Source organism: Erinaceus europaeus, chromosome 12 (assembly GCF_950295315.1).
Source record: "Erinaceus europaeus chromosome 12, mEriEur2.1, whole genome shotgun sequence".
NCBI lineage: Eukaryota > Metazoa > Chordata > Mammalia > Eulipotyphla > Erinaceidae > Erinaceus > Erinaceus europaeus.
This window is the reverse complement of record NC_080173.1, coordinates 50,818,920-50,838,849: the sequence shown is the minus strand read 5'-3', so window position 1 is coordinate 50,838,849 and position 19,930 is coordinate 50,818,920. Positions and strand designations below refer to the sequence as shown.

Here is a 19,930-nt window from a genome sequence, read left to right as displayed (position 1 = left end):
AGGATGACATCCATCTGTGTAACAGTTCCTTTCTGGAAGCAAGGCGGGGCCACCCCAAAGCCACATTGCTGGCAAGCTTAAAGTGCTCTGTTTTATCTCTCCCTCCACTCACCAAAGACTCAGAAAAACTATGGTCCAGACATAGAAAGGCCAGCTGCCCAGTTAAGAAATAGTAATGGCTTAACTGGGAGGTTTCCATTTTCCCATTTGTTTCAATATCAGACACCAATAGGTAAGAGCTAGATGGTCAGAAGAAATAAGAAAGCAGACAGAACTAGCCACAAACTTCCCTCCAAAACTGAAGGTTATGATATTAAAAATGTAAATTAATGGTTCAAGAAAAGACTTTCATTTGGTCACTCACTCAGTTACTAGTTTATTCAGCCAATAATTATGGTTCAAGTCCCTTTAGGGCGCCCCTGAGATAAACACAAAAAGGATCTTGTTACTCCAGGGAGCTTTCAGCTCAGGAGGGGAGGCAGGAGGACTCCTCCATACTGAAGCAAAGTAGAAAGGAGAGAAAGAAAGAAGATGAGAGGAGAAGTGAGGAGAGGGGAGGAGGAGGAGAGGAAGAAAAAGAAAGCAATGACAGAGGGAAAAAAAACACAAGAAAAAAGTGTAAATATAAAGGAAGTAATAAAACATTAATATTTTAAATATTTATTTGTCCCCTTTTGTTGTCCTTTTTTATTGTTGTAGTTATTACTGTTGTTGTTATTGATGTCATCATTGTTGGATAGGACAGAGAGAAATGGAGAGAGGAGGGAAGACAGAGGGGGAGAGAAAGATAGACACCTGTAGACCTGCTTCACCGCTTGTAAAGTGACTTCCCTGCAGGTGGGGAGCCAGGGGCTCCTTACAAGGCCTCTTGCACTTTGCGCCACCTGCGCTTAACCCACTGTGCTACCGTCCGACTCCTCCCCAAAAAAATTTTTTTAAGAGGAGGGAGGATCCCTAGATCAATAAAACACTCCAAATGGAAAATACTTTGAAAGATCTTTTATCTAGAGAGGTAAGAAAATAAAAAGACAAACTGAATCACATCTGGTAACACTGCCACCTCCCCCCACACAACCCCGCCACCCACGCCTCACCTTGTGGCTGGTCCTTTTCCCCTTTCATGTGCTATATAGCCAGTTCCAAGGCCTCCCACCTCCCCCACCCAGCAATCTAGCACAGAAACACATTTCTGGAGTAAAATCGGCCTTTGGATGAAAAGGAAAGTTCTAGTCTAAGCAAGGCCCTGGAGGGTTAGGACCATCCAAGGTCATTCTGGGGTCAGCCAAGGAGCAGTCTACAGTTGGGAACCATTTATAATATTACCATGAATTGCTTCCACTAATTCAAAATCTCTGTCTATTTTAACGCTGGCTACACTAAAATTGTGGTTTTTTTTTTTTTTTCTTCTTCTTCTTCTTCTAATAATCAGAACACTGCTCGGCTCTAGCTTTTGGTGATGTTGATGATTAAACTGGGACTTGGAATGTCAGGCGTGAACATCTTTTTGTATAACCATTATGCTATCTCTCCCACCTATTAAAATTGTTTTTCTACTGTCCATGAAAGAAAAGATTTTAACTGTGACTAGAGGAAACGATAATGACTTTTGAACACTCCTTCATTCTTTTTTTTTTTTCTTTATTGGGGGATTAATGTTTTACCGTTGACAGTAAATGCAATAGTTTGTACAAACAAAACATTTCCCAGTTTTCCACATAACAATACAACCCCCACTGGGTCCTCTGCCATCATGTTCCAGGACCTGAACTCATCCCCCACACGCACCCATCCCAGAGTCTTTTACTTTGGTGCAATGACACTCCTCCATTCTAATGAACAGCACATAGGTCACCCTGTTTGCTTTGTGTGCCTCTGCAAAAAGATGCTGTCATCGTTCTGCTTTGCTGTTATTTATTTATTTACTTATTTTGTCTTCATCAAAGGCTGCTCACCAGACCCTGTTCCAAAGCCCATGTAGCTGTTGACCTAAGGCAGGAAGGTATGAAAGACTGTAGCTTTCAGCATTTCCTTTCCTGCGTGTCAGGAGTGAGACTGTGCAGGATGCTCATATCAAGCAGGGGTGGGAAGGAATTGTTTGGAGTCGGAAGGAGAGAATGTCCCAGACAGGACTCAGTACAAGGGGGACTCTTGAACAGTGGAAACCACTTAGCTCCTCATTGTAGGAGCTAAAACTAGCTCCTCCCCAGGCAAGGAGGAATCAAGCTTGGGTATAAGAATGACAATGCCACGGCCAGTGATAAAATGCTAAAACCAATCCTCCAAACTTTGGTTGGAGGAGATGCAAAGTGGTTATGCAAGACTTTCATGTCTGAGCCTCCAATCTCAGCATCATTTAAATTTATATATAATTTAAATAAATGTATAAAATTTTAATATGTATATAATTTAAAGCATGTGGATTTTAATGTATAATTTTAAATATACTTTAACTTATAGTGATCCCATAAACCTTAAAAGTAAAATCAGGGGAGTCGGGCGGTAGCGCAGCGGGTTAAGCGCGGGTGGCGCAAAGCACAAGGACCGGCATAAGGATCCCGGTTCGAACCCCGACTCCCCACCTGCAGGGGAGTTGCTTCACAGGCGGTGAAGCAGGTCTGCAGGTGTCTATCTTTCTCTCCTCCTCTCTGTCTTCCCCTCCTCTCTCCATTTCTCTCTGTCATATCCAACAACGACAACAACAATAATAACTACAACAATAAAACAACAAGGGCAACAAAAGGGAATAAATAAATAAAATAAATATTAAAAAAAAAAAAAAGTAAAATCAGAGGGGCCTGGTGGTGGCGCACGTGGTTGAGCGCACATGTTACTGTGCCCAAGGACCCTGGTTCGAGCTCCCAGCCCCCACCTGCAGGGGGAAAGCTTCATGAGTGGTGAAGCAGGACTGCAGGTCTCTCTCTATCTCTCTCTCTCCTCTCCATTTCTGACTATCTTTATCCAATAAACAAACAAAGATAATAAAAAAAATTAAAGACACTTATATTAAAAAAAAGTAAAATCATAGTGAGAGAGGAAATCTATGAATATCTATGTATCATTCAGGAGGCCTAAGTTCTGTTTCTGACCTATCTAGAATCCTCTAACTCTACAAACCTATTAATACGTATCTTTAAACTCTCATTGTCTTTTTCCATCATTTAAAAATATGTTAATAATGTATACACTATTTAATAATTCTGTATTGCTTTGAGAACTAGATGACTAAGTCTTAAAGCTTGAAGAACATTCAAGTGCTTTGCAATGTGGTAGTATAATTCTTACTGAATAATATCTACACAGTTTGCATGGATATGTTTTTTTCAATGTGCAATAACTACACAGACCACATCTCTGCTGCGCACTCTCTGTCTACAGCCTAGTTAAATCACTTAGACTCAATCATGTTGTGCAGTGGCTGACAAGAAATGTGGCCTAAGGTTTACTTTCTTTTTAAATTTTTTTTAAAGATTTTATTTATTCATGAGAAAGGCAGGTGGAGAGAAAGAACCAGACATTACTCTGATACATGTGCTGCCGGGGATTGAACTCGGGACCTCCTGCTTGAGAGTCCAGTGATTTATCCACTGCGCCACCTCCCAGACCACAGGTTTACTTTCATATTCTTTCAATTAGTCCAATACAGTTGCCAAACTGTCATTATGTTCTTGCTTTTGTGTTTGAACTGCTTTACTGTTTGTGAAAACCACACCAAAAACTGACAGACTATTGAAAAAGCATGAAAATATAATGTGAGGTGTCTCATCTACTTATATTTTACGTAATGAATTTTGTTCCCTTTCCACACTTAATGACATGTTGAATGCTTTGGTTGGTGGTTGGCTTTTGCTGAAAATAGTTTGCACATATTTGTTAATAGATGAAAACGATTAAAAAAAGTTGGAGTGGAAGGCATTATATACAAGGAACTGTGTCACAGGGATGCAGAAAGCCCTCAGCATGTTTGGGGGGCCAGGGCATTCAGGCCAGTGCTTCCCAATAGGCTGGTGGGTGAAGGCCGGCTGTGCACAGCTGCACAGAGCTTCGAGTGCCGTCACACTGAGGATTTGGACTTTTATGCCTGAGGCTTCAATCCCCAGTCTGGAATGACACAATCGGATCTGGCAGTGACAAGAAGGCATCCTGGCCTGGCCTCCTGGCTTCACAGAACAGGCGCAGCTGTCCTGCTGTTATTTCAGGTGGGCTGTGCTTCTTCCTGCCCCCTCTCTATCCCCTTTTCCACATCTCAGTAACAGGTTTATTTATTTATTTATTTTACACACTCACACATACACACACACTCTCACACATACACACACACTCACACACACACACATACACACACTCACACATACACACACACTCACACATACACACACTCTCACACACACACACACATACACACACACACTCTCACACATACACACACACACACACTGAGTCACTTGCTAGAGCACTGGGAGTTGGAGGTGATGAGGAAAAAGATAGATAGTGATGTGCAAAAGATAGCTAGCGATGATGTGTACAGATTGCTCAAACCAGCGGCTATTGAATCAACAAGACTGAAAAATGCATTAGCATTTAGCTGACACGATCATAGTGGGCATACCAGGTGACTACCAGACTTAGATCCACTATCTTGTGTTGGAATTGGGCCTTAAAGGCTAACATGTTATCCACAAGGCTGTGCAACACACAGCAAGGACAGCTACAACTTTGTGCTGCTGCTGTCACTCTAGGTGTATGTTTGAAGATGTCTTGGTGTACAGACAGAAAAATAGCCTTCTGGCAACAAAACCAAAAAGTCCCAGTGCAGCCATAACATTACAAAGGCACTAAACTACATGGAATTGCCAGAAAAGCTCGAGGTGTGTCTGAGCAAGGGAAGAGCAATGGCTTGTATGGAGTACCTGCTGTGTGCCAAGTTGGCCCTCAAGGTCCCAGCTGAAGCTGAGGCTCTCAAGACACAGGGAGCTCAAGTGTGTGCAACCGACAATGAATATGTGCTCTCAAAGTCAGTGTTGAGGGAGAGGAGGCAGAGGGAACAAGCTCTGCAAAGGGAGGAGAAGGCGAGTGGCACATGAGTGGTTGGTGGTCACCAACCCCCACGCCCATGAGTGGTGGCAGGAAAGGAACATCCAGGCCATAGCCAGACCATCTGCTGGACACAGAGGAGAGATTTCTCATTTGCAGCTCAGCAGTGGGCATTTTACCCTCAAGCCCACTGGAGATATTTCCTCCCAGGAACTATTCTAGTTATGCAGAGGACTGAGTTATCCCAAGCAGGAACAGTAAAGATGTGACCAAAAAAATTCCTTTCCAAAAACCAGGTGATGGCTCACCAAGCAGAGTGCCAAACATGTTTCCATGAGCATGGACACAAGTTCAAGCCCCCAGTCCCCATTTGAAGCAGGGGGGTAGAGGGGGTGTTCATGAGCAGTGCTATAGGTGCCTCTCTCTCTCTTGGTTGGTCTCTTAACCTCTATTTAAAATAAATAAATAAATAAATATGGCCACCAAGAACAATGGAATCATGCAGGCACAAAGGCCCAGTGGCAAAAGGAAAAAAAAATCCCTCTCCAGAAATATATGTAAATAAGTGAGGCCTCATACTCGAACTTGCTCCCCTCTGCCTCCATCAATATTCTGAAGTGTCTGGTTAAGGTTAGCACACATACCCACATGTGTGATCACACAGTGGAACTTTTGTACACACAGCTCAGTCAAAGAGAAGTTCCAGAGTGTCAGAGTTAGGAGTCTGGAAGCAGCAGGTGAAATGCCTACTGCCCTGTTCCTCCAAGGAGTGTGGGTATAAGACCTCGTTGGGCATGAGCAGACAATGGGAACAAGGGAGGAAGAACCATGGTCCCCTAAAATATCTGAACTAGACAAGGACTTAGGAGGAAAAAGCACCTTTAGAGCTGCCTTCCAGTTTTATAAATGAGGCAACTGAGGCTAGAGAGATTAAGTATGTCACAAGGCACTCAGTGACATGGCCAAGACTGGCTTCCTGTCTTCTGATATCCCTGTGATGTTCCTTCTGTCACCTGGGATGGGGAGGAGGTGATTAAGGTTATGTTCTAGGAGGAATCAAAAACCCTAACTTTTTGCTGTCTTTTAAGGTGCTGAGTGGCAGGGCACTGTCGTCCATCCCCAGCCCCCAGCCCCAGCCCTCAACAACCAGAGCAATGCATCCTGCGGGAGATTCAATTCAAAAAAGTAAACTGACAGAGAACCTAGTGGGGGGGGGGGGTGTATGGTAATGTGGAAAACTGAGAGATGTCATGCATGAACAAACCATTGTATTTACTGTGGGGTATAAAACATGAATCCTCCAATAAAGAAAAAAAAGTAAACTCTCTGCTTTTGTGAAAAAAACAGCTGGAAAAAGCTAGACCCCTTTCTCTCTTTAGCTGACACTCAACCCTCTGCATTTTCTTGTTTTTTGGGTTTTTTTGCCTCCAGGGTTTGCACTGGGGCTTGGCACCTGCACTATGAATCTACTGTTACTGCTCTTGGTGGCCATTTTTTCCTTTTTTTTTTTTTTTTTTTGGACAGAGAGAAACTGAGAGAGGAAGGGAGGGAGGGGAGGGGGAGATAGAAAGATAGACACCTGCAGACTACTTCACCACTTGTAAAGTGTTCTTCCTGCAAGAGGGGAGTCGGGGGCTTGAACCTGGATCCTTCCACAGGTACTTTGCACTTCATACTATGTGCACTTAACCAGGTGCGCCACTGCCCAGCCCCCAACCCTCTGCATTATCCACTCCACACCATCACCATCCCCCACCAGCAAGACCAGCCTCCCAGTGGAGGTCCTTGGGGACTCACCTGGGATGTCTGGGGACGGATTGAGGATCATGAAGGCATCTGAAAGGCCTGCTTTGACAGGATGCTGGGAGGAGCTGATTTCCAGGACGGACATAGGGATCTGTGGCAGGGGAGAGGAGGCTCTATTAGCACTTCCCCTAACCCTGGGGCCAGCTCAGAACTGGTTGGGTGCTTCAGATCTGCCTGCCAGCTCAGGCTCACCTCTTGGAGGACTTGAGGACATAAATCCAACAGACCTCCACCCAGAGTTCAAGACCAAGTCTTCCCCTCACCATCAGCAAACACTTTTTTTCTTTTCTCCATCTTAGTGAATTATGCTTCCATGAGGGTCAGATAGCTGGGAGTCATTCACCTTTGGAGCCCCCCTCTCATACATTTCCAACTCCCGATGGTTATCCTGCTAACTGGTTCTCCTATCTCTCCAGTTTTCTCCACCTCCCACCACCCTGTTCCATGTTGGCAGCATGGATCGTCATCTCCCAAGCATCTTCTCTGAGCCTCTAACAATCTTTTCTTTCTTCTTTTTTTTTTTTCCCCCAGTCCTTTAGGCCAACCATGCTCTGTTCTACCACAGGGACTTTGCATGTGCTTTCCTTACTCCTGAAATACACTTCACTACCCTCTTTACTTCCTTAACTCCTGCACACCCTGCAGATTTCAACTCTCTTCCCCTAGGAAGCTTCCCCTGGCCCTTGTTCAGGTAAAGAGCCTCGTGAAGGTTTTCCTGGTTGCAGGCACCTCGACATAGAAACCCTTGTCACAAGGGTGATTCTGCATTTGTACCTGCTTTACTGTCAATCTCCCCAAGCAGAATTACTGCTCTGCAGGGTAGGACCTATAGCCATCTCATTAGCATTAGCTGCTGTGTTTCCAACACTCACAGGGCCACTGAAGGCTCACTCACCTCTTTGTAGCCAAATACAATACGGCCATCACGGTGCAGAGCCACCTGGAAGGTGAAGCTGCCCTTGTCCTCCCGGCCTTGGAGGTAAACGTGGTCCCACTGAACAATAAAGACTGTCCCTGGGGAAAAGAGCAGAGGCCTGACTGGTGGAGATCGTGCAGAGAGTATGGCCCTACAGAAGCAGTGGCCACATACACTGGCCACAGGCTTAGTCCCTCAGAGATAAAAAGGAGGTTTGCCAATGTATGGAGGCAGAAGCTGGGCAGCCCTCACACATCAGCCTTGTTTCCAAATTGGAGGCATCTGGAACACCTGCTTCCCCACCCCCAGATACTTAGCTTGACATCTCCTAGCCCACCCACACAAGCCTTCTCTTTCTTGCCTACTCTGGCACCCTGAGATGGAATGGAAGAGAAATGTCTGATCTCCTAGGAGGATGGGGGTGGGGGGTGGAGAAAGAAGGAGAGGAAGTGGGGTGTTCAAGATGACATAAGAGACAAGAAAGGGGCAGGGGTAGATAGCATAATGGTTATTCAAAGAGACTCTCATGCCTGAGGCTCTAAAGTCTGAGGTTCAATCCCCTGTACCACCATAAGCCAGAGCTGAGTAGTGCTCTGGTAAAAAAAAAAAAAAAAATTGGAAAAAAAAAAAGAGCCAAGAAAGGTTTCTATTGTATATTTTACCTTTACTAAGAGCTAAGCATTTTCATTGTGTTCAGGCATCAGATAATTGCTAGGTAGCAGGCATTTTGTCCTCATCTTACAGATAGAGAAACTGAACACAGAAAGATAGAATGCTCTGAAATCTATGTAATGTTATAATGCAATGGGCACTTTAATACAAGAAGGAGAAGGAAAAGGAGGAAGTGGTGGAGAAGAAGAAGGAAGAAATAAAGGGGGGGGAGAGTAAGAAAGAAAGGAAGGAAGGGAAGGAGGAAAAAGGAGAAAAATATAGGATCCAGGCAGTGGCACACTGGCTGAGCACACATGTTACCTATGTGAGAACTTGGGTTCAAGCCCCACCCCCCCAGTCCCCACAGCAGGAGGAGAAATTTAATGAATGATGGAGCAGTGTTGCAGGTGTTTCTCTTTCTTTCTTTCTTTCTCTCTCTCTCTCTCCTCCCCCTCTAGTTCTATTTGTCTCTATATAAAATAAATAAATAAATAAATAAATAAAGGCTGCCAGGAGCAGTGGATATGTCATGTAGGCACCAAGCTTCAGCAATAACCCCAGTGGCATAAATAAATAAACAATTTTAAATCTAAAAGTTAAATTTCATTTGAATAAAATGCATGGCTGAAATGATAAATAACATTTTAAAATGAAATATATGGTGGTGTGGGAAATAGCACAGCAGGTTATGCAAGAGACCTTCATGCCTGAGGCACCAGAGGTGTCCAGTAGAATCTCCAGCACCACCATAAGCCAGAACTGAGCAGAGCTCTCTGGAAAAAAGAAAACAAGGAGGAAAGAAGAAAGAGAAAAAGAAAGGAAGGCAGGAGGGAAGGGAGGCAGGCAGGAAGGGTGAAAAGAAAGAAGAGTGTGGGTGGGGGTAGATAGCATAATGGTTATGCAAAGAGAGCCCCATGCCTGAGATTCCAAAGTTCCAGTTTCAAGCCCCCGCATCACCATAAACCAGAGCTGAGCAGTGCTTTGGTAGAAAAAAAAAAAAAAAGAAAGAAAGAAAGACTGTGACTGTAGACAAGCCCCTTGAACTCTCTGAGCCTTGGGCTCCTCTAAAATGACTGTACAAGGGGGTCTTACAGCTAGAGGACTAAAAACTTAAAGCTGGGGAGCTGAGTGGTAGCGCAGCAGATTAAGCACAACTGGCACAAAGCGTAAGGACCAGAGTAAGGATCCTGGTTTGAGCCCCCAACCACCTGCAAGGGGTCGCTTCACAAGCGGTGAAACAGGTCTGCGGGTGTCTATCCTTCCTTCTGTCTTCCACTCCTCTCTTGGTTTCTCTCTGTCCTATCCAACAACAACAACAGCTATGACAACATTAACAACTACAACAAGTACAACAACAAGGGCAACAAAATGGGGAAAAATGGCCTCCAGGAGCAGTGGATTCATAGTGCAGGCACCAAGCCCCAGCAATAACCCTGGAGAAAGAAACTTAACGCTGGTCTCACCATTGTCAAAGTAGGCCACTGTGGAGTTGTCGGAGTAGCCAGGGTTGAAGTTGGCCATCAGAGGGGCTACATACTGAGTAGCTGTGAGCATGCGGTGGATCACATCCCCCATGAATATAAAGCCTGGAGTGAGGAAAAATACAGAGACTCACTGGAGATAGCCAGGATGGGGAGAACTTCGATGCTTTTCTCTTCCATGGGCAGGAAGAGGCAAGGCAGATGGAGTTGGAAGGAGCTGTGGATCTTTGTCCCACATCTCTACCTGGGCCCCAGACAAGAGAGGCTTCTCCCTCCCCCCTCAGGTGGGCACAGCCTCCCACTTCTCCCTGTGTTTGGAAGTCCTCAGGAATCAAGATGGATTCCTCCTAGTAACAGGGCACCTGGGCCTCTTAATACAGTCTCCTGTCAATCAAACACAGAAACAAGGGCCATGGGGACACTACACTAACTGAGAGGGACAGACAGACACACACACACACACACACACACGCACGCACGCACGCACGCACGCACGCACGCACGCACGCGCGCGCGCATACGTCAGCCAAAGCAAGGAGCTGGTCTGACATACCCACTGAACTCCATTCTGAAAGTGGGCTCCCAAAAGAGGCAAATGTGGGTCCCACCCCAGTTCATCTATTCAACCCTGCCTCCTCAGAAGCTCCCCAGAAAGGTCCCCCATATTCTGGCTGAGATTCTCAAAGCCTTTCCCAACCCCATGGGCATGGCCTTACCTCCGGTTGCTATGGTGATCTGCCGAAGAGGATGCCCATAGAAAGGGAAATCAAATGATAGCACCACTCTCTGCAGGGCACAGGAGAGAGTCGGTAGGCATGAGCTATGATGCAGCGGGCTGGGCACCCACACAGCTCTACCCCATGCTTGTCTGCACAGGGTGGAGGGAAAGCATCTCCAGAACACGCCCCCGGGACCACACTCCCACCCTGACAAGATCCTGGGGTTCCCCTGGAAGTCATCCCCCAAGTTGCAGAACTCAGCCCACTGCCATGCTCATAACACCAGACCAGATAGGCTGGCCCCCGCCTCCCAGCTCAGAGAAGTGCTACCAGGACCCAGGGTACTCACTGAAGCCTGTCGGTGGGTGTTGGAGAGGATTCGGTGGATCTTCACATGGCTGCGGTTGGCCTTGGCCACATCCACCCACAACTCCCGGCTTCGGGGCTCACTGGGGCCATACAGACGGGACACATAATAATTATGGTTGTCCTCCTGCCAACACCCAAGACAGAGCACACAGGAGACATGATGAATCAGGGCACAGGAGCCACCCTCAGCCCCTCTCCCACCCAGACTCTGGACACAAGAAGTCACGGCCCTCTTGGGGTGCTGGACCTCTGACCCACGAAGCTGGCATCTTCTTGACCCTAGTCAGCTCAGTTCTTGACCCTCAGCCACACCCCAGCAGCTCTGGCCTTGCTAAACCCACACCTGCCATATCCAGGTCCTGCTTTCCCCATACAGACCAGAGATTCTCCTGCACCTCTGGTAAGGAGCCTGCTCAGGGAAAAACTCAGCTTCAGCCACAAAAGAGAATTAGATGGTGTGATGGCAGACAAAGCCCTTCACTTGGGGAGATCCCAGACTGAGAAGAGACATAATCCCTGTCCTGGCAAGGCCCTAAAATCCAGAAGAAATAACCAAGGGGTGTAGCTCAGTGGTAGAGCACATGCTATGCATGTGTGAGGTTCTGGATTCCATCTCTGACATCCACCACCACCACCACCCCTCCAACCAAAATAAAGTAATAAATAAATAATCCAGGAGGAATGACTGGATGTTTGGCATCACCAGGCTAAAGGAGGCAGATTCTTGATTCTGAAGAGTTGCTAGTCTAAGGGAGGAGGTGGGACTCCTAGAAACAGAACTTACAGACATAGGTTCTCAAGCAACAGGGACATAGGACCCAATCTACAACCTTTCACTACAAAGGGGAGGAAACAGAGAGAAGGAGCATGGATTTCTTCAAGATTTTTTTTTTTAAGAGTTAATTATGAGAGAGAGTAAGAGAGATCTAAAGCATCAGTCTGGTACATTTGATGCCAGATATCAAACTCAAAACCTCATGTTTGAGGGTCCAGCCCTTTATCCACTGTGAGGGCCACCAAGATATATTCAGCCTTTGCTATGTGCTTGACAGGATAAGATGAAGACCAAGCCAGTGAATACAGTGGGCTGAGAACTCATTCTGCAGGCTTCTCCTACAGAGGAGCATTTCCAGCAGAGTTTAAAGAAAGTGAAGGGAAGCAGGGAGCCGGGCTGGGGAGATAGCATAATGGTTATGCAAACAGACTCTAATGTCTGGGACTCCAAGGTTCCAGGTTCAATTCAAGCCAGAGCTGAGCAGTGCTCTGGTCTCTGTGTGTTTAATACTCTGGTCTCTATGTCTTTCTCTCGGTATCTCTCTCTCATTAAAATAAAGTGAAACAGAATAAAGGATTTTAAAAATAAATAAAGGGGATCAGAAAAAGAGTGGCAGAAAGGGTGGGAGAATCAGGGGAGGAGGCAATGTCCTAGCACTGCAGTCACTCAGAGGTTTCATCCCTGAGGGGGGGAATACGGGGGGGGGGGGGGGCAGAGCAGTGGCAGCTTCACTTGACCACCTCCACCGGGAGGGGCTGCTGGCCTTTGAGGAGACCTGGGTGTTGTGGGTCACTGATCTGGCTGTTGGGTGACAGTGGTTGCAGGCACAGCAGAACAGGCCATGCTCTCCTTGCCAACCTGCCAACTGCCTAGCTAGCCCTTGCCCTGAACCCAGCATGAACAGGGCTGAGGGATGCCTGCTCTCCCTACGTGCCTGGAAGCAGATTCGGCTCTTCTGACAAGTGACACATCCTGGGGTCTGGGGTCAGGGTAGGCCTGGCGGAGGGGGGGGGGGGCGGTGGTGGGAGGAGGAGGAGGGGCTGGTGGACAGCAAAAAAAATGGTGGGGGGCAAGTAGAGATTTCCCACTGCCTTGTTCCTCCCCTCCAGCTTCCAACCTGCCCGCCCTCCACCTAACCTCAGCATAGCAACCACAAAAATCTGAAACACATTCAAGGCCACACCGCTGTGCAGAAGCCATCCGGGCTCCCTAGACCTTGGCGTGGCCTGCAGGAGCCTGTCAGGAGTCAGCCTCGCCTTCTCTCCAGTTTTACTTTACTTTCCTCTGGGCCTCCTATGAACTGTTGTCTCTTCCCCCCTGCCCCACATCCCCCCACCAGACCAGGCTCCCCTAACAGCCTACAGGCCAACACTGAGTACTCCGGCCTCTGCACAGGCTGTTTTCTGGCCTGGAATGGCCTTCCTGGCTTTCTGCCTACAAGTTCATCCTCCTTCAATGGTCAGTTTAAATGCCACTATATCCTCCTCCTCATCATTATAGACAGACAGAAAAGGGGGAGCAAGAGGAAGAGGGAGAGAGAAAAAAAGAGACCTGCAGCACTGCTTCACTGCTCGTGAAGCTTTTCCCCTACAGGTGAGGGCCAGAGGCTTGAACCCAGGTCCTTGCACGTTGTGACATGTACACTCAACCAGGTGTACCACCGCTCAGACCCAATGGCACTTTTTTAGTGACTTTCTCCCCACACCTGGTCAAGGAGGGCCTCCACCATCCATGGGAGTCCCTTGGGTCTGCCCATATTGGATCTCAAGTTGTACTTATGAAGTCAACTGTGCCGCCAGCCTTGGCGTTAGCGTTAGTGTAGGTGCCACAGACACTGCCTCCTGTTGCCACACAGAATCCACCCTGGGGTCTGACAGGATGCCCAGGGCTCCCCAGATCTGGCCCCCAGCAGCCACACCTGTGTGCTAGACTCACAGGCTCCCTGTGGAAAGCAGCAGCTTGAGCTCTCAGTCCATAGGTAGTCTTTCTCCCCTTTTTTCTCTCATTTCCCCCCATTCAAATGTCATTAGATGTCTGTTTCTCCCACCCCTCCCCACCAAACTATGCACCTCTGTACCTACAGCTCCAGTTTCTGTGGTCTCTAGTGTTGGACAAGTATTCAGCAAGTTAAACCAATGAGAGGTTCTTTCTATAAGAAAAGAAAGAACCAGTGCCCATGCTATTAATATATATATATATATCGGCCAGTCAACACCCATGTTCAGCGGAGAAGTGATTACAGAAGCCAGACCTTCAACCTTCTGCATCCCACAATGACCTTGGGTTCATACTCCCAGAGCGATAAAGAATGGGAAAGCTATCAGGGGAGGGGATGGGATACAGAGATCAGGTGGTGGAAATTGTGTGGAGTTGTACCCCTCTTATCCTATGGTTTTGTCAATGTTTCCTTTTTATAAATAAAATATTAAAATATATATTTAATTTTAATGACCAAGAGGCTAGCTGGTGGTGTACCTGGTATAACACAGATGTTACAATGCTCAGGGACCCAAGTTCAAGACCCCAGACCCTACCTGAAGAGGGGAAGCATCATGAGTAGTGAAGCAATGCTGCAGGTATTTCTCTGTCTCTCCCTCTAGTTCCCCATTCCCTCTCAATTTCTGTCTCTATCCAAAATTTAAAATAATAATAAGGGTGGGGTAGATAGCATAATGGTTATGCAAAGGAACTCTCATGCCTGAGGCACCGAAGTCCCTCACACCATCATAAGCCAGAGCTGAGCAGTGCTCTGATTAATAATAATAATAATAATAATTTTAATGACAAATACAAAGAGAAAGACCAAAACACTGCTCAGCTCTAGATTTTTTTTTTTTTTTTAACCAGAGCACTGCTCAGCTCTGGTTTATGGTAGTGTGAGGCATTTAATCTGGGGCTTTGGCACTCAGGCATGAGAGTCTCTTTGCATAACCATCATACTATCTACCTCCATCCCTCAGCTCTAGTTTATAGTGTTGGTAGGGATTGAATCTAAGATATTTGGTGCTTCAGATATGAAAGTCCTTTACTTTCTCCCCTGCCTTCATAATTTTATTCACAAGCTACATTCTATCCCTAAAAGTCCTGGCATCTAGAAATATGACCTTATTTGGAAATACAGTAAGGGAGGGCACAACAGCCCAGTGGAAATGCAGTAAGTCTTCACTTAATATCAATGATTGGGTTTTGGAAGCTTAAAATTTAAGCAGAACAGAAAATGAAACAAATTTGACCACAGGCTAATTTGATATAAACATGAGTCAAGTTCCTATGTCACATTTCTGGTCACAAAAACACCTCCAGATTTCTAAGAAAAAGGCCCACAGCAGTATTGCTGGGATAATAGCACAGGGACTGTGTACTTGAATTTCATGTCTGAGGCTCCAAAGTCCCAGATTCAATCCCCAGCACCACCATAAACCAGAGTTGAAGAGTTGAGCAGTACAGTGGCTAAAGTTAGAAAAAGAAAGAACAAAGGAGAAAATAAAAAATAAAAAAATAAATTAAAAAAAGAAAAGAACAAAGGTAGGGGAGAGATAGCATAATGGTTATGCAAAAAGACTCTCATGCTTGAGGCTCTAGGGTTTCAGGTTCAATCCCCCAAACTACCGTAAGCCAGAGCTAAGCAGTGATTTAGAGAAAAAAAATAACAATAATAAATAAATAAAAGATCTGTTTTTAACACTTCTAATATTCAACATTCATTTGTATTCACTCATGCATTCACTCATTCATTTTCCAACCCAGTTACTCCAGTTCAAGAAGGGAACAGAGGGTTGGTCAAGAAGGTAGAGTCTATCTCAGCAGCTCAAGATTTAAGGCAGGACTCAAGCCTGGACAGGAAGACCTTTCACCACAAAGCACACTGACACTTCCACTTCCACCTCATTCAGCCTGGGATAAGCAGGCATCTTTGTGGTGTGTGAGGAAACTGGAGTACCCAGAGGGGTACCAGGCAGTGGTGTGCCTGGTTGAGTGTATACACTACAGTGCACAAGGATCCAGGTTCAAATCCCTAGTCCCCACATGCAGAGGGAAAATTTCACAAGTAATGAAGCAGTGTTGCAGGTGTCTCACTTTCTCCCTTCCCCTTCAATTTTTCTTTGTTCTATCAAATAAAATAAAAGGGGAGGGAGTAATACAGGGAAGAAGAAAGAAAGGGGAAGGGGGGAGCCAGGCCGTGGTGCAGCAGTTAACTGCACATGGCATGAAGCGCAAGGGCCAGCATAAGAATCCTGGTTCGAGCCCTGGGTCCCCACCTGCAGGGGAGTTGCTTCACTGCTTGTGTCTATCTTTCTCTCCCCTTTTCTGTCTTCCCCTCCTCTCTTCATTTCTATCTGTCCTATCCAACAACAATAATAATAATAACTACAACAATAAAACAAGGACAACAAAAGGAAATAAATAAAAAAATATTTTAAAACAACAACAACAACAATAAGGGCAACAAAAGGGAAAATTAAAAAATTCCAAATGGATCAAGGACTTGGATGTTAGACCAGAAACTATCAAATACTTAGAGGAAAATATTGGCAGAACTCTTTTCCATCCAAATTTTAAAGGCATCTTCAATAATCCAAGTCCAATTACAAAGAAGACTAAATAAAAATAAACCAATAGGACTACATCAAATTAAAAGTCTTCTGCATAGTTGAAAAACAAGATCAGAAAAGAAAACGCAAGTAGAACCTGAAATGGAATTGGCGTATTGCACCAAAGTAAAAGACTCTGGGGTGGGTGGGTGGGGAGAATACAGGTCCATGAAGGATGATAGAAGACCTAGTGGGGGTTGTATTGTTAAATGGGAAACTGGGGAATGTTATGCATGTACAAACTATTGTATTTACTGTTGAATGTAAAACATTAATTCCCCAATAAAGAAATAAATTTAAAAAAAAATAAATAAATTTTTTAAAAAAAGCTTCTGCACGGTAAAAGATACCACCACCCAAACAAAGAGACCCCTTACAGAATGGGAGAAGATCTTTACATACTATACATCAGACAAAAGGCTAATAACCAAAATATATAAAGAGCTCACCAAATTCAGCAACAAGAAAACAAATGATTCCATCCAAAAATGGCGAGAGGATATGAACAGAATATTCACAACAGAAGAAATATAAAAGGTCAACAAACATGAGAAAATGCTCCAAGTCATTGATTATCAGAGAAGTGCAAATAAAGACAATAATGAGATACCACTTCACTCCTGTGAAAATGTGATACATCGGAAAAGGTAGCAGCAACAAATGCTGAAGAGGACGTGGGGACAAAGGAACCCTCCTGCACCGCTGGTAGGAATGTAAATTGGTCCAATCACTCTGGAGAGCCCTTAGAAGGCTGCGCCCTCCCTTACTGTTTTATTCCCTCAAGCATGATAACTGTCATGGCAGCCCTCAGAAATAAATCCACATGCCCACAGATATGTGCATCTGTGGCTCAAGGGAAGCATGTTGTTAAAATTTTGGACAGCTCTTGCCAGGCGGGTCTAGCTTCACGGGCGGGTAACAGAGACGCGGAGACAACGGCTGGGCAGGGAAGCTGTATTTCTTTATTCAGGAACAACGATTCATAAACTAAGACAAACTAATCACCAAACAGAACTCTGCTGTCTCTTTGCGGCGGCGCAAGCACTCTCTCTCTTACTCTGGAACTCAGGAACTCTCCAACTCTGGAACGCTGGAACTCTCGTACTGGGGAACCCTCTGAAAACTCTGGCACTCTCGAACTCAGGAACCCTCTCCCGGGGTCCCTTGGGGCGGGGCCAAGCGGGCCCGCGAAATTAACAGGACTGATGCAATTCTCTTGGCGGGGGAGAACTAGAACCCAATGTAAAGCATACAACAGAAGCAGACTTGAGTTGTTTCCCCTTTGGGTGTCACCACCCTGCTGAGAACATTCTGTGGCCATACTCACCACAGTCTGCAAGGCCCTCTGGACACTGCTTACCCAATAGCCAGACCTCCTTCTTTATTGTCCAAACACTGGTTTTGTAGCAAGCAATAAGGTATTCAGCTAGAAAAACTCATTATGGGGACCAGGTGTTAGGGCACTTGGTTAGGACACATAGTGCTATGTGCAAGGACCTGGGTTTGACCCCCACTCCCTACCTGCAGGGGGGACGCTTCATAAGTGGCAAAGCAGTTCTGCAGGTGTCTATTTTTCTCTTTCCCTTTCTAGCTCCTTCTCCTCTCCAAATTTCTCTCTGTCCTATTGAATAAAATTTTTTTAAAAAGGAAAAAATGGTCACCGGAAGCAGTGGATTCATAGTGCCAGCACTGAGCCCCTGCAATAACCCTGGAAGCAAGAAAGAAAAAGAAAAACTCATTCTTTTTTTTTTTTAATTTTTAAAAAATATTTCTTTATTTTCCCTTTTGTTGCCCTTGTTTTTCATTGTTGTTGTAGTTATTATTGTTATTGTTATTGATGTCATTGTTGTTGGATAGGACAGAGAGAAATGGAGAGAGGAGGGGAAGACAGAGAGGGGGAAGAGAAAGATAGACACCTGCAGACCTGCTTCACCGCCCGTGAAGCGACTCCCCTGCAGGTGGGGAGCCGGGGGCTCGAACCGGGACCCTTACATCTGTCCTTGCCCTTTGTTTCATGTGCGCTTACCCACTGCACTACCGCCCGACTCCCAAACTCATTCTTTAGATGTTTTTTGTTTAAGATTTTATTTATGGGGGCTGGGTGGTGGCAGGGAAAGCTCTGTGCTGCAGGTTTCTTTCTGTCTCTATCCCTCTATATCTCCCCCTACTGTCTCAATATCTAGCTGTCTCTATCTAATAAATAAAGATAATAAAAAATGTTTTAAAAGGTTTTATTTACTTGTTTTAATGAGAGATACAGAGAGAAAGATCAGAACACTGCTCAGCTCTGGCTTATGGTAATTCTGGGAATTGAACCTGGGACCTTGGAACCTCAGGCATGAAGGTCTTTTTTATTATTATTATCTTTATTTATTGGATAAAGTTAGCCAGAAATCAAGAGGGAAGAGGGAGATAGAGAGGGAAAGAAACAGAGAGACACCTGCAGCCCTACATCAACACTTGCAAAGCTTTCCCCCTGCAGGACTGGGAGCTCGAACTCAGGTCTCTGTGCATCATAACTTTTGTGCTCAATGGCGGTATCACCACCTGTCCCAGGCATGAAAGTTTTTTCCATAACCATTGTGTTATTTCCCCAGCCCTCCCTGGATGTCTTAATAGCTGCTGTGTGACCCAGGGTGGCAAATGAGATAAACTGGAAGTTCTATTAGAATCTTTTGAAAGGAGCCAGATTTGACCTCTGTTTCTCTTGCCTTTGCCCTTCTTCCTTCTTCCTGGAATGCAGATGTGATGGCTGGACCTTTAACAACCATCTTGTGAGAATAAGAACAACAGACATACCCTAAGGAAATCAGAGTGGGAGTTGGATAGATCCTGGGTTCCCAAGGGCCCCGGAAGGGATGCTCAGAAGTCCTCAGATTCCTTCTTTATACCCAGTAGTCTAGCCCCCATCTACCACCTCCCGGTCTCCTCCTGTTCTCCATGCTCAGTGTTACTGGCTTCTCTCAGTTCTTAAAGTCACCACATGCTTGTCTGACTCGGGGTCTTGGTACCTCCTGGGTCTCCAGACCTAATCAGGGCAAGGGGCCTTCCTCTCTACATGCCACACTCCTGGGGTGATCCAGTCAGCTTTCAGACTTGCAGTCCTCACATTGGCCCCTTCTGAACGATAAATAAGCTCCACACTAGAAAGGTCAGTCTCTCTCTCTCTCTTTTTTCCTCTACCACCAGTGTTGTTGGAACTCTGCACCTGCATGACCCCACTGCTCCTGGCAGACTCTTTTTGTTTGCTTGTTTATTTATTTCTAGTTAAAGGGTGAAAGACTAAAGAAGAGAAAGAAGTAATACCACAGCACTGTTCCTGCTACTCATGAGGCCTTCCCTATGCAGTGTCCCCTTGTGGTGGCTGAAGGCTCCAACTAGGTCCTCACACGAGATGAAGTGTATGCACTACCAATTAAGCTACCTCACAGTTCGCCTCCTGCACCAGGTTAGGCTTTAGCTCTGGATTTTAGCGCAGAATATTTGCTCAGTTGGAGGATTTGTCCACAGAGCACAGTCTGTCTAGGGCTACTTATCCTTTGTTTCCTTGCTACCAATACACACGTGGTGGCCAGGATGGGACTGTGTTT

At 45.7% G+C, this 19,930-nt stretch overlaps 1 protein-coding gene across 5 annotated transcripts in view; it reads right to left on the bottom strand.

Moving 5' to 3' along the window:
* PLXDC1 (plexin domain containing 1) overlaps positions 1-19,930 on the bottom strand; it is an 83,713-nt gene that overhangs the window by 35,009 nt on the left and 28,774 nt on the right. For all 5 annotated transcript variants that reach the window (XM_060203593.1, XM_060203590.1, XM_060203591.1 and 2 more), the window contains 5 exons: positions 10,954-11,097; positions 10,602-10,671; positions 9,868-9,990; positions 7,733-7,851; positions 6,829-6,928 (listed from right to left, as the gene is read on the bottom strand). In XM_060203593.1, the coding sequence (XP_060059576.1) occupies positions 6,829-6,928; positions 7,733-7,851; positions 9,868-9,990; positions 10,602-10,671; positions 10,954-11,097 (556 nt within the window). The remainder of the gene's footprint in view (positions 1-6,828; positions 6,929-7,732; positions 7,852-9,867; positions 9,991-10,601; positions 10,672-10,953; positions 11,098-19,930) is intronic.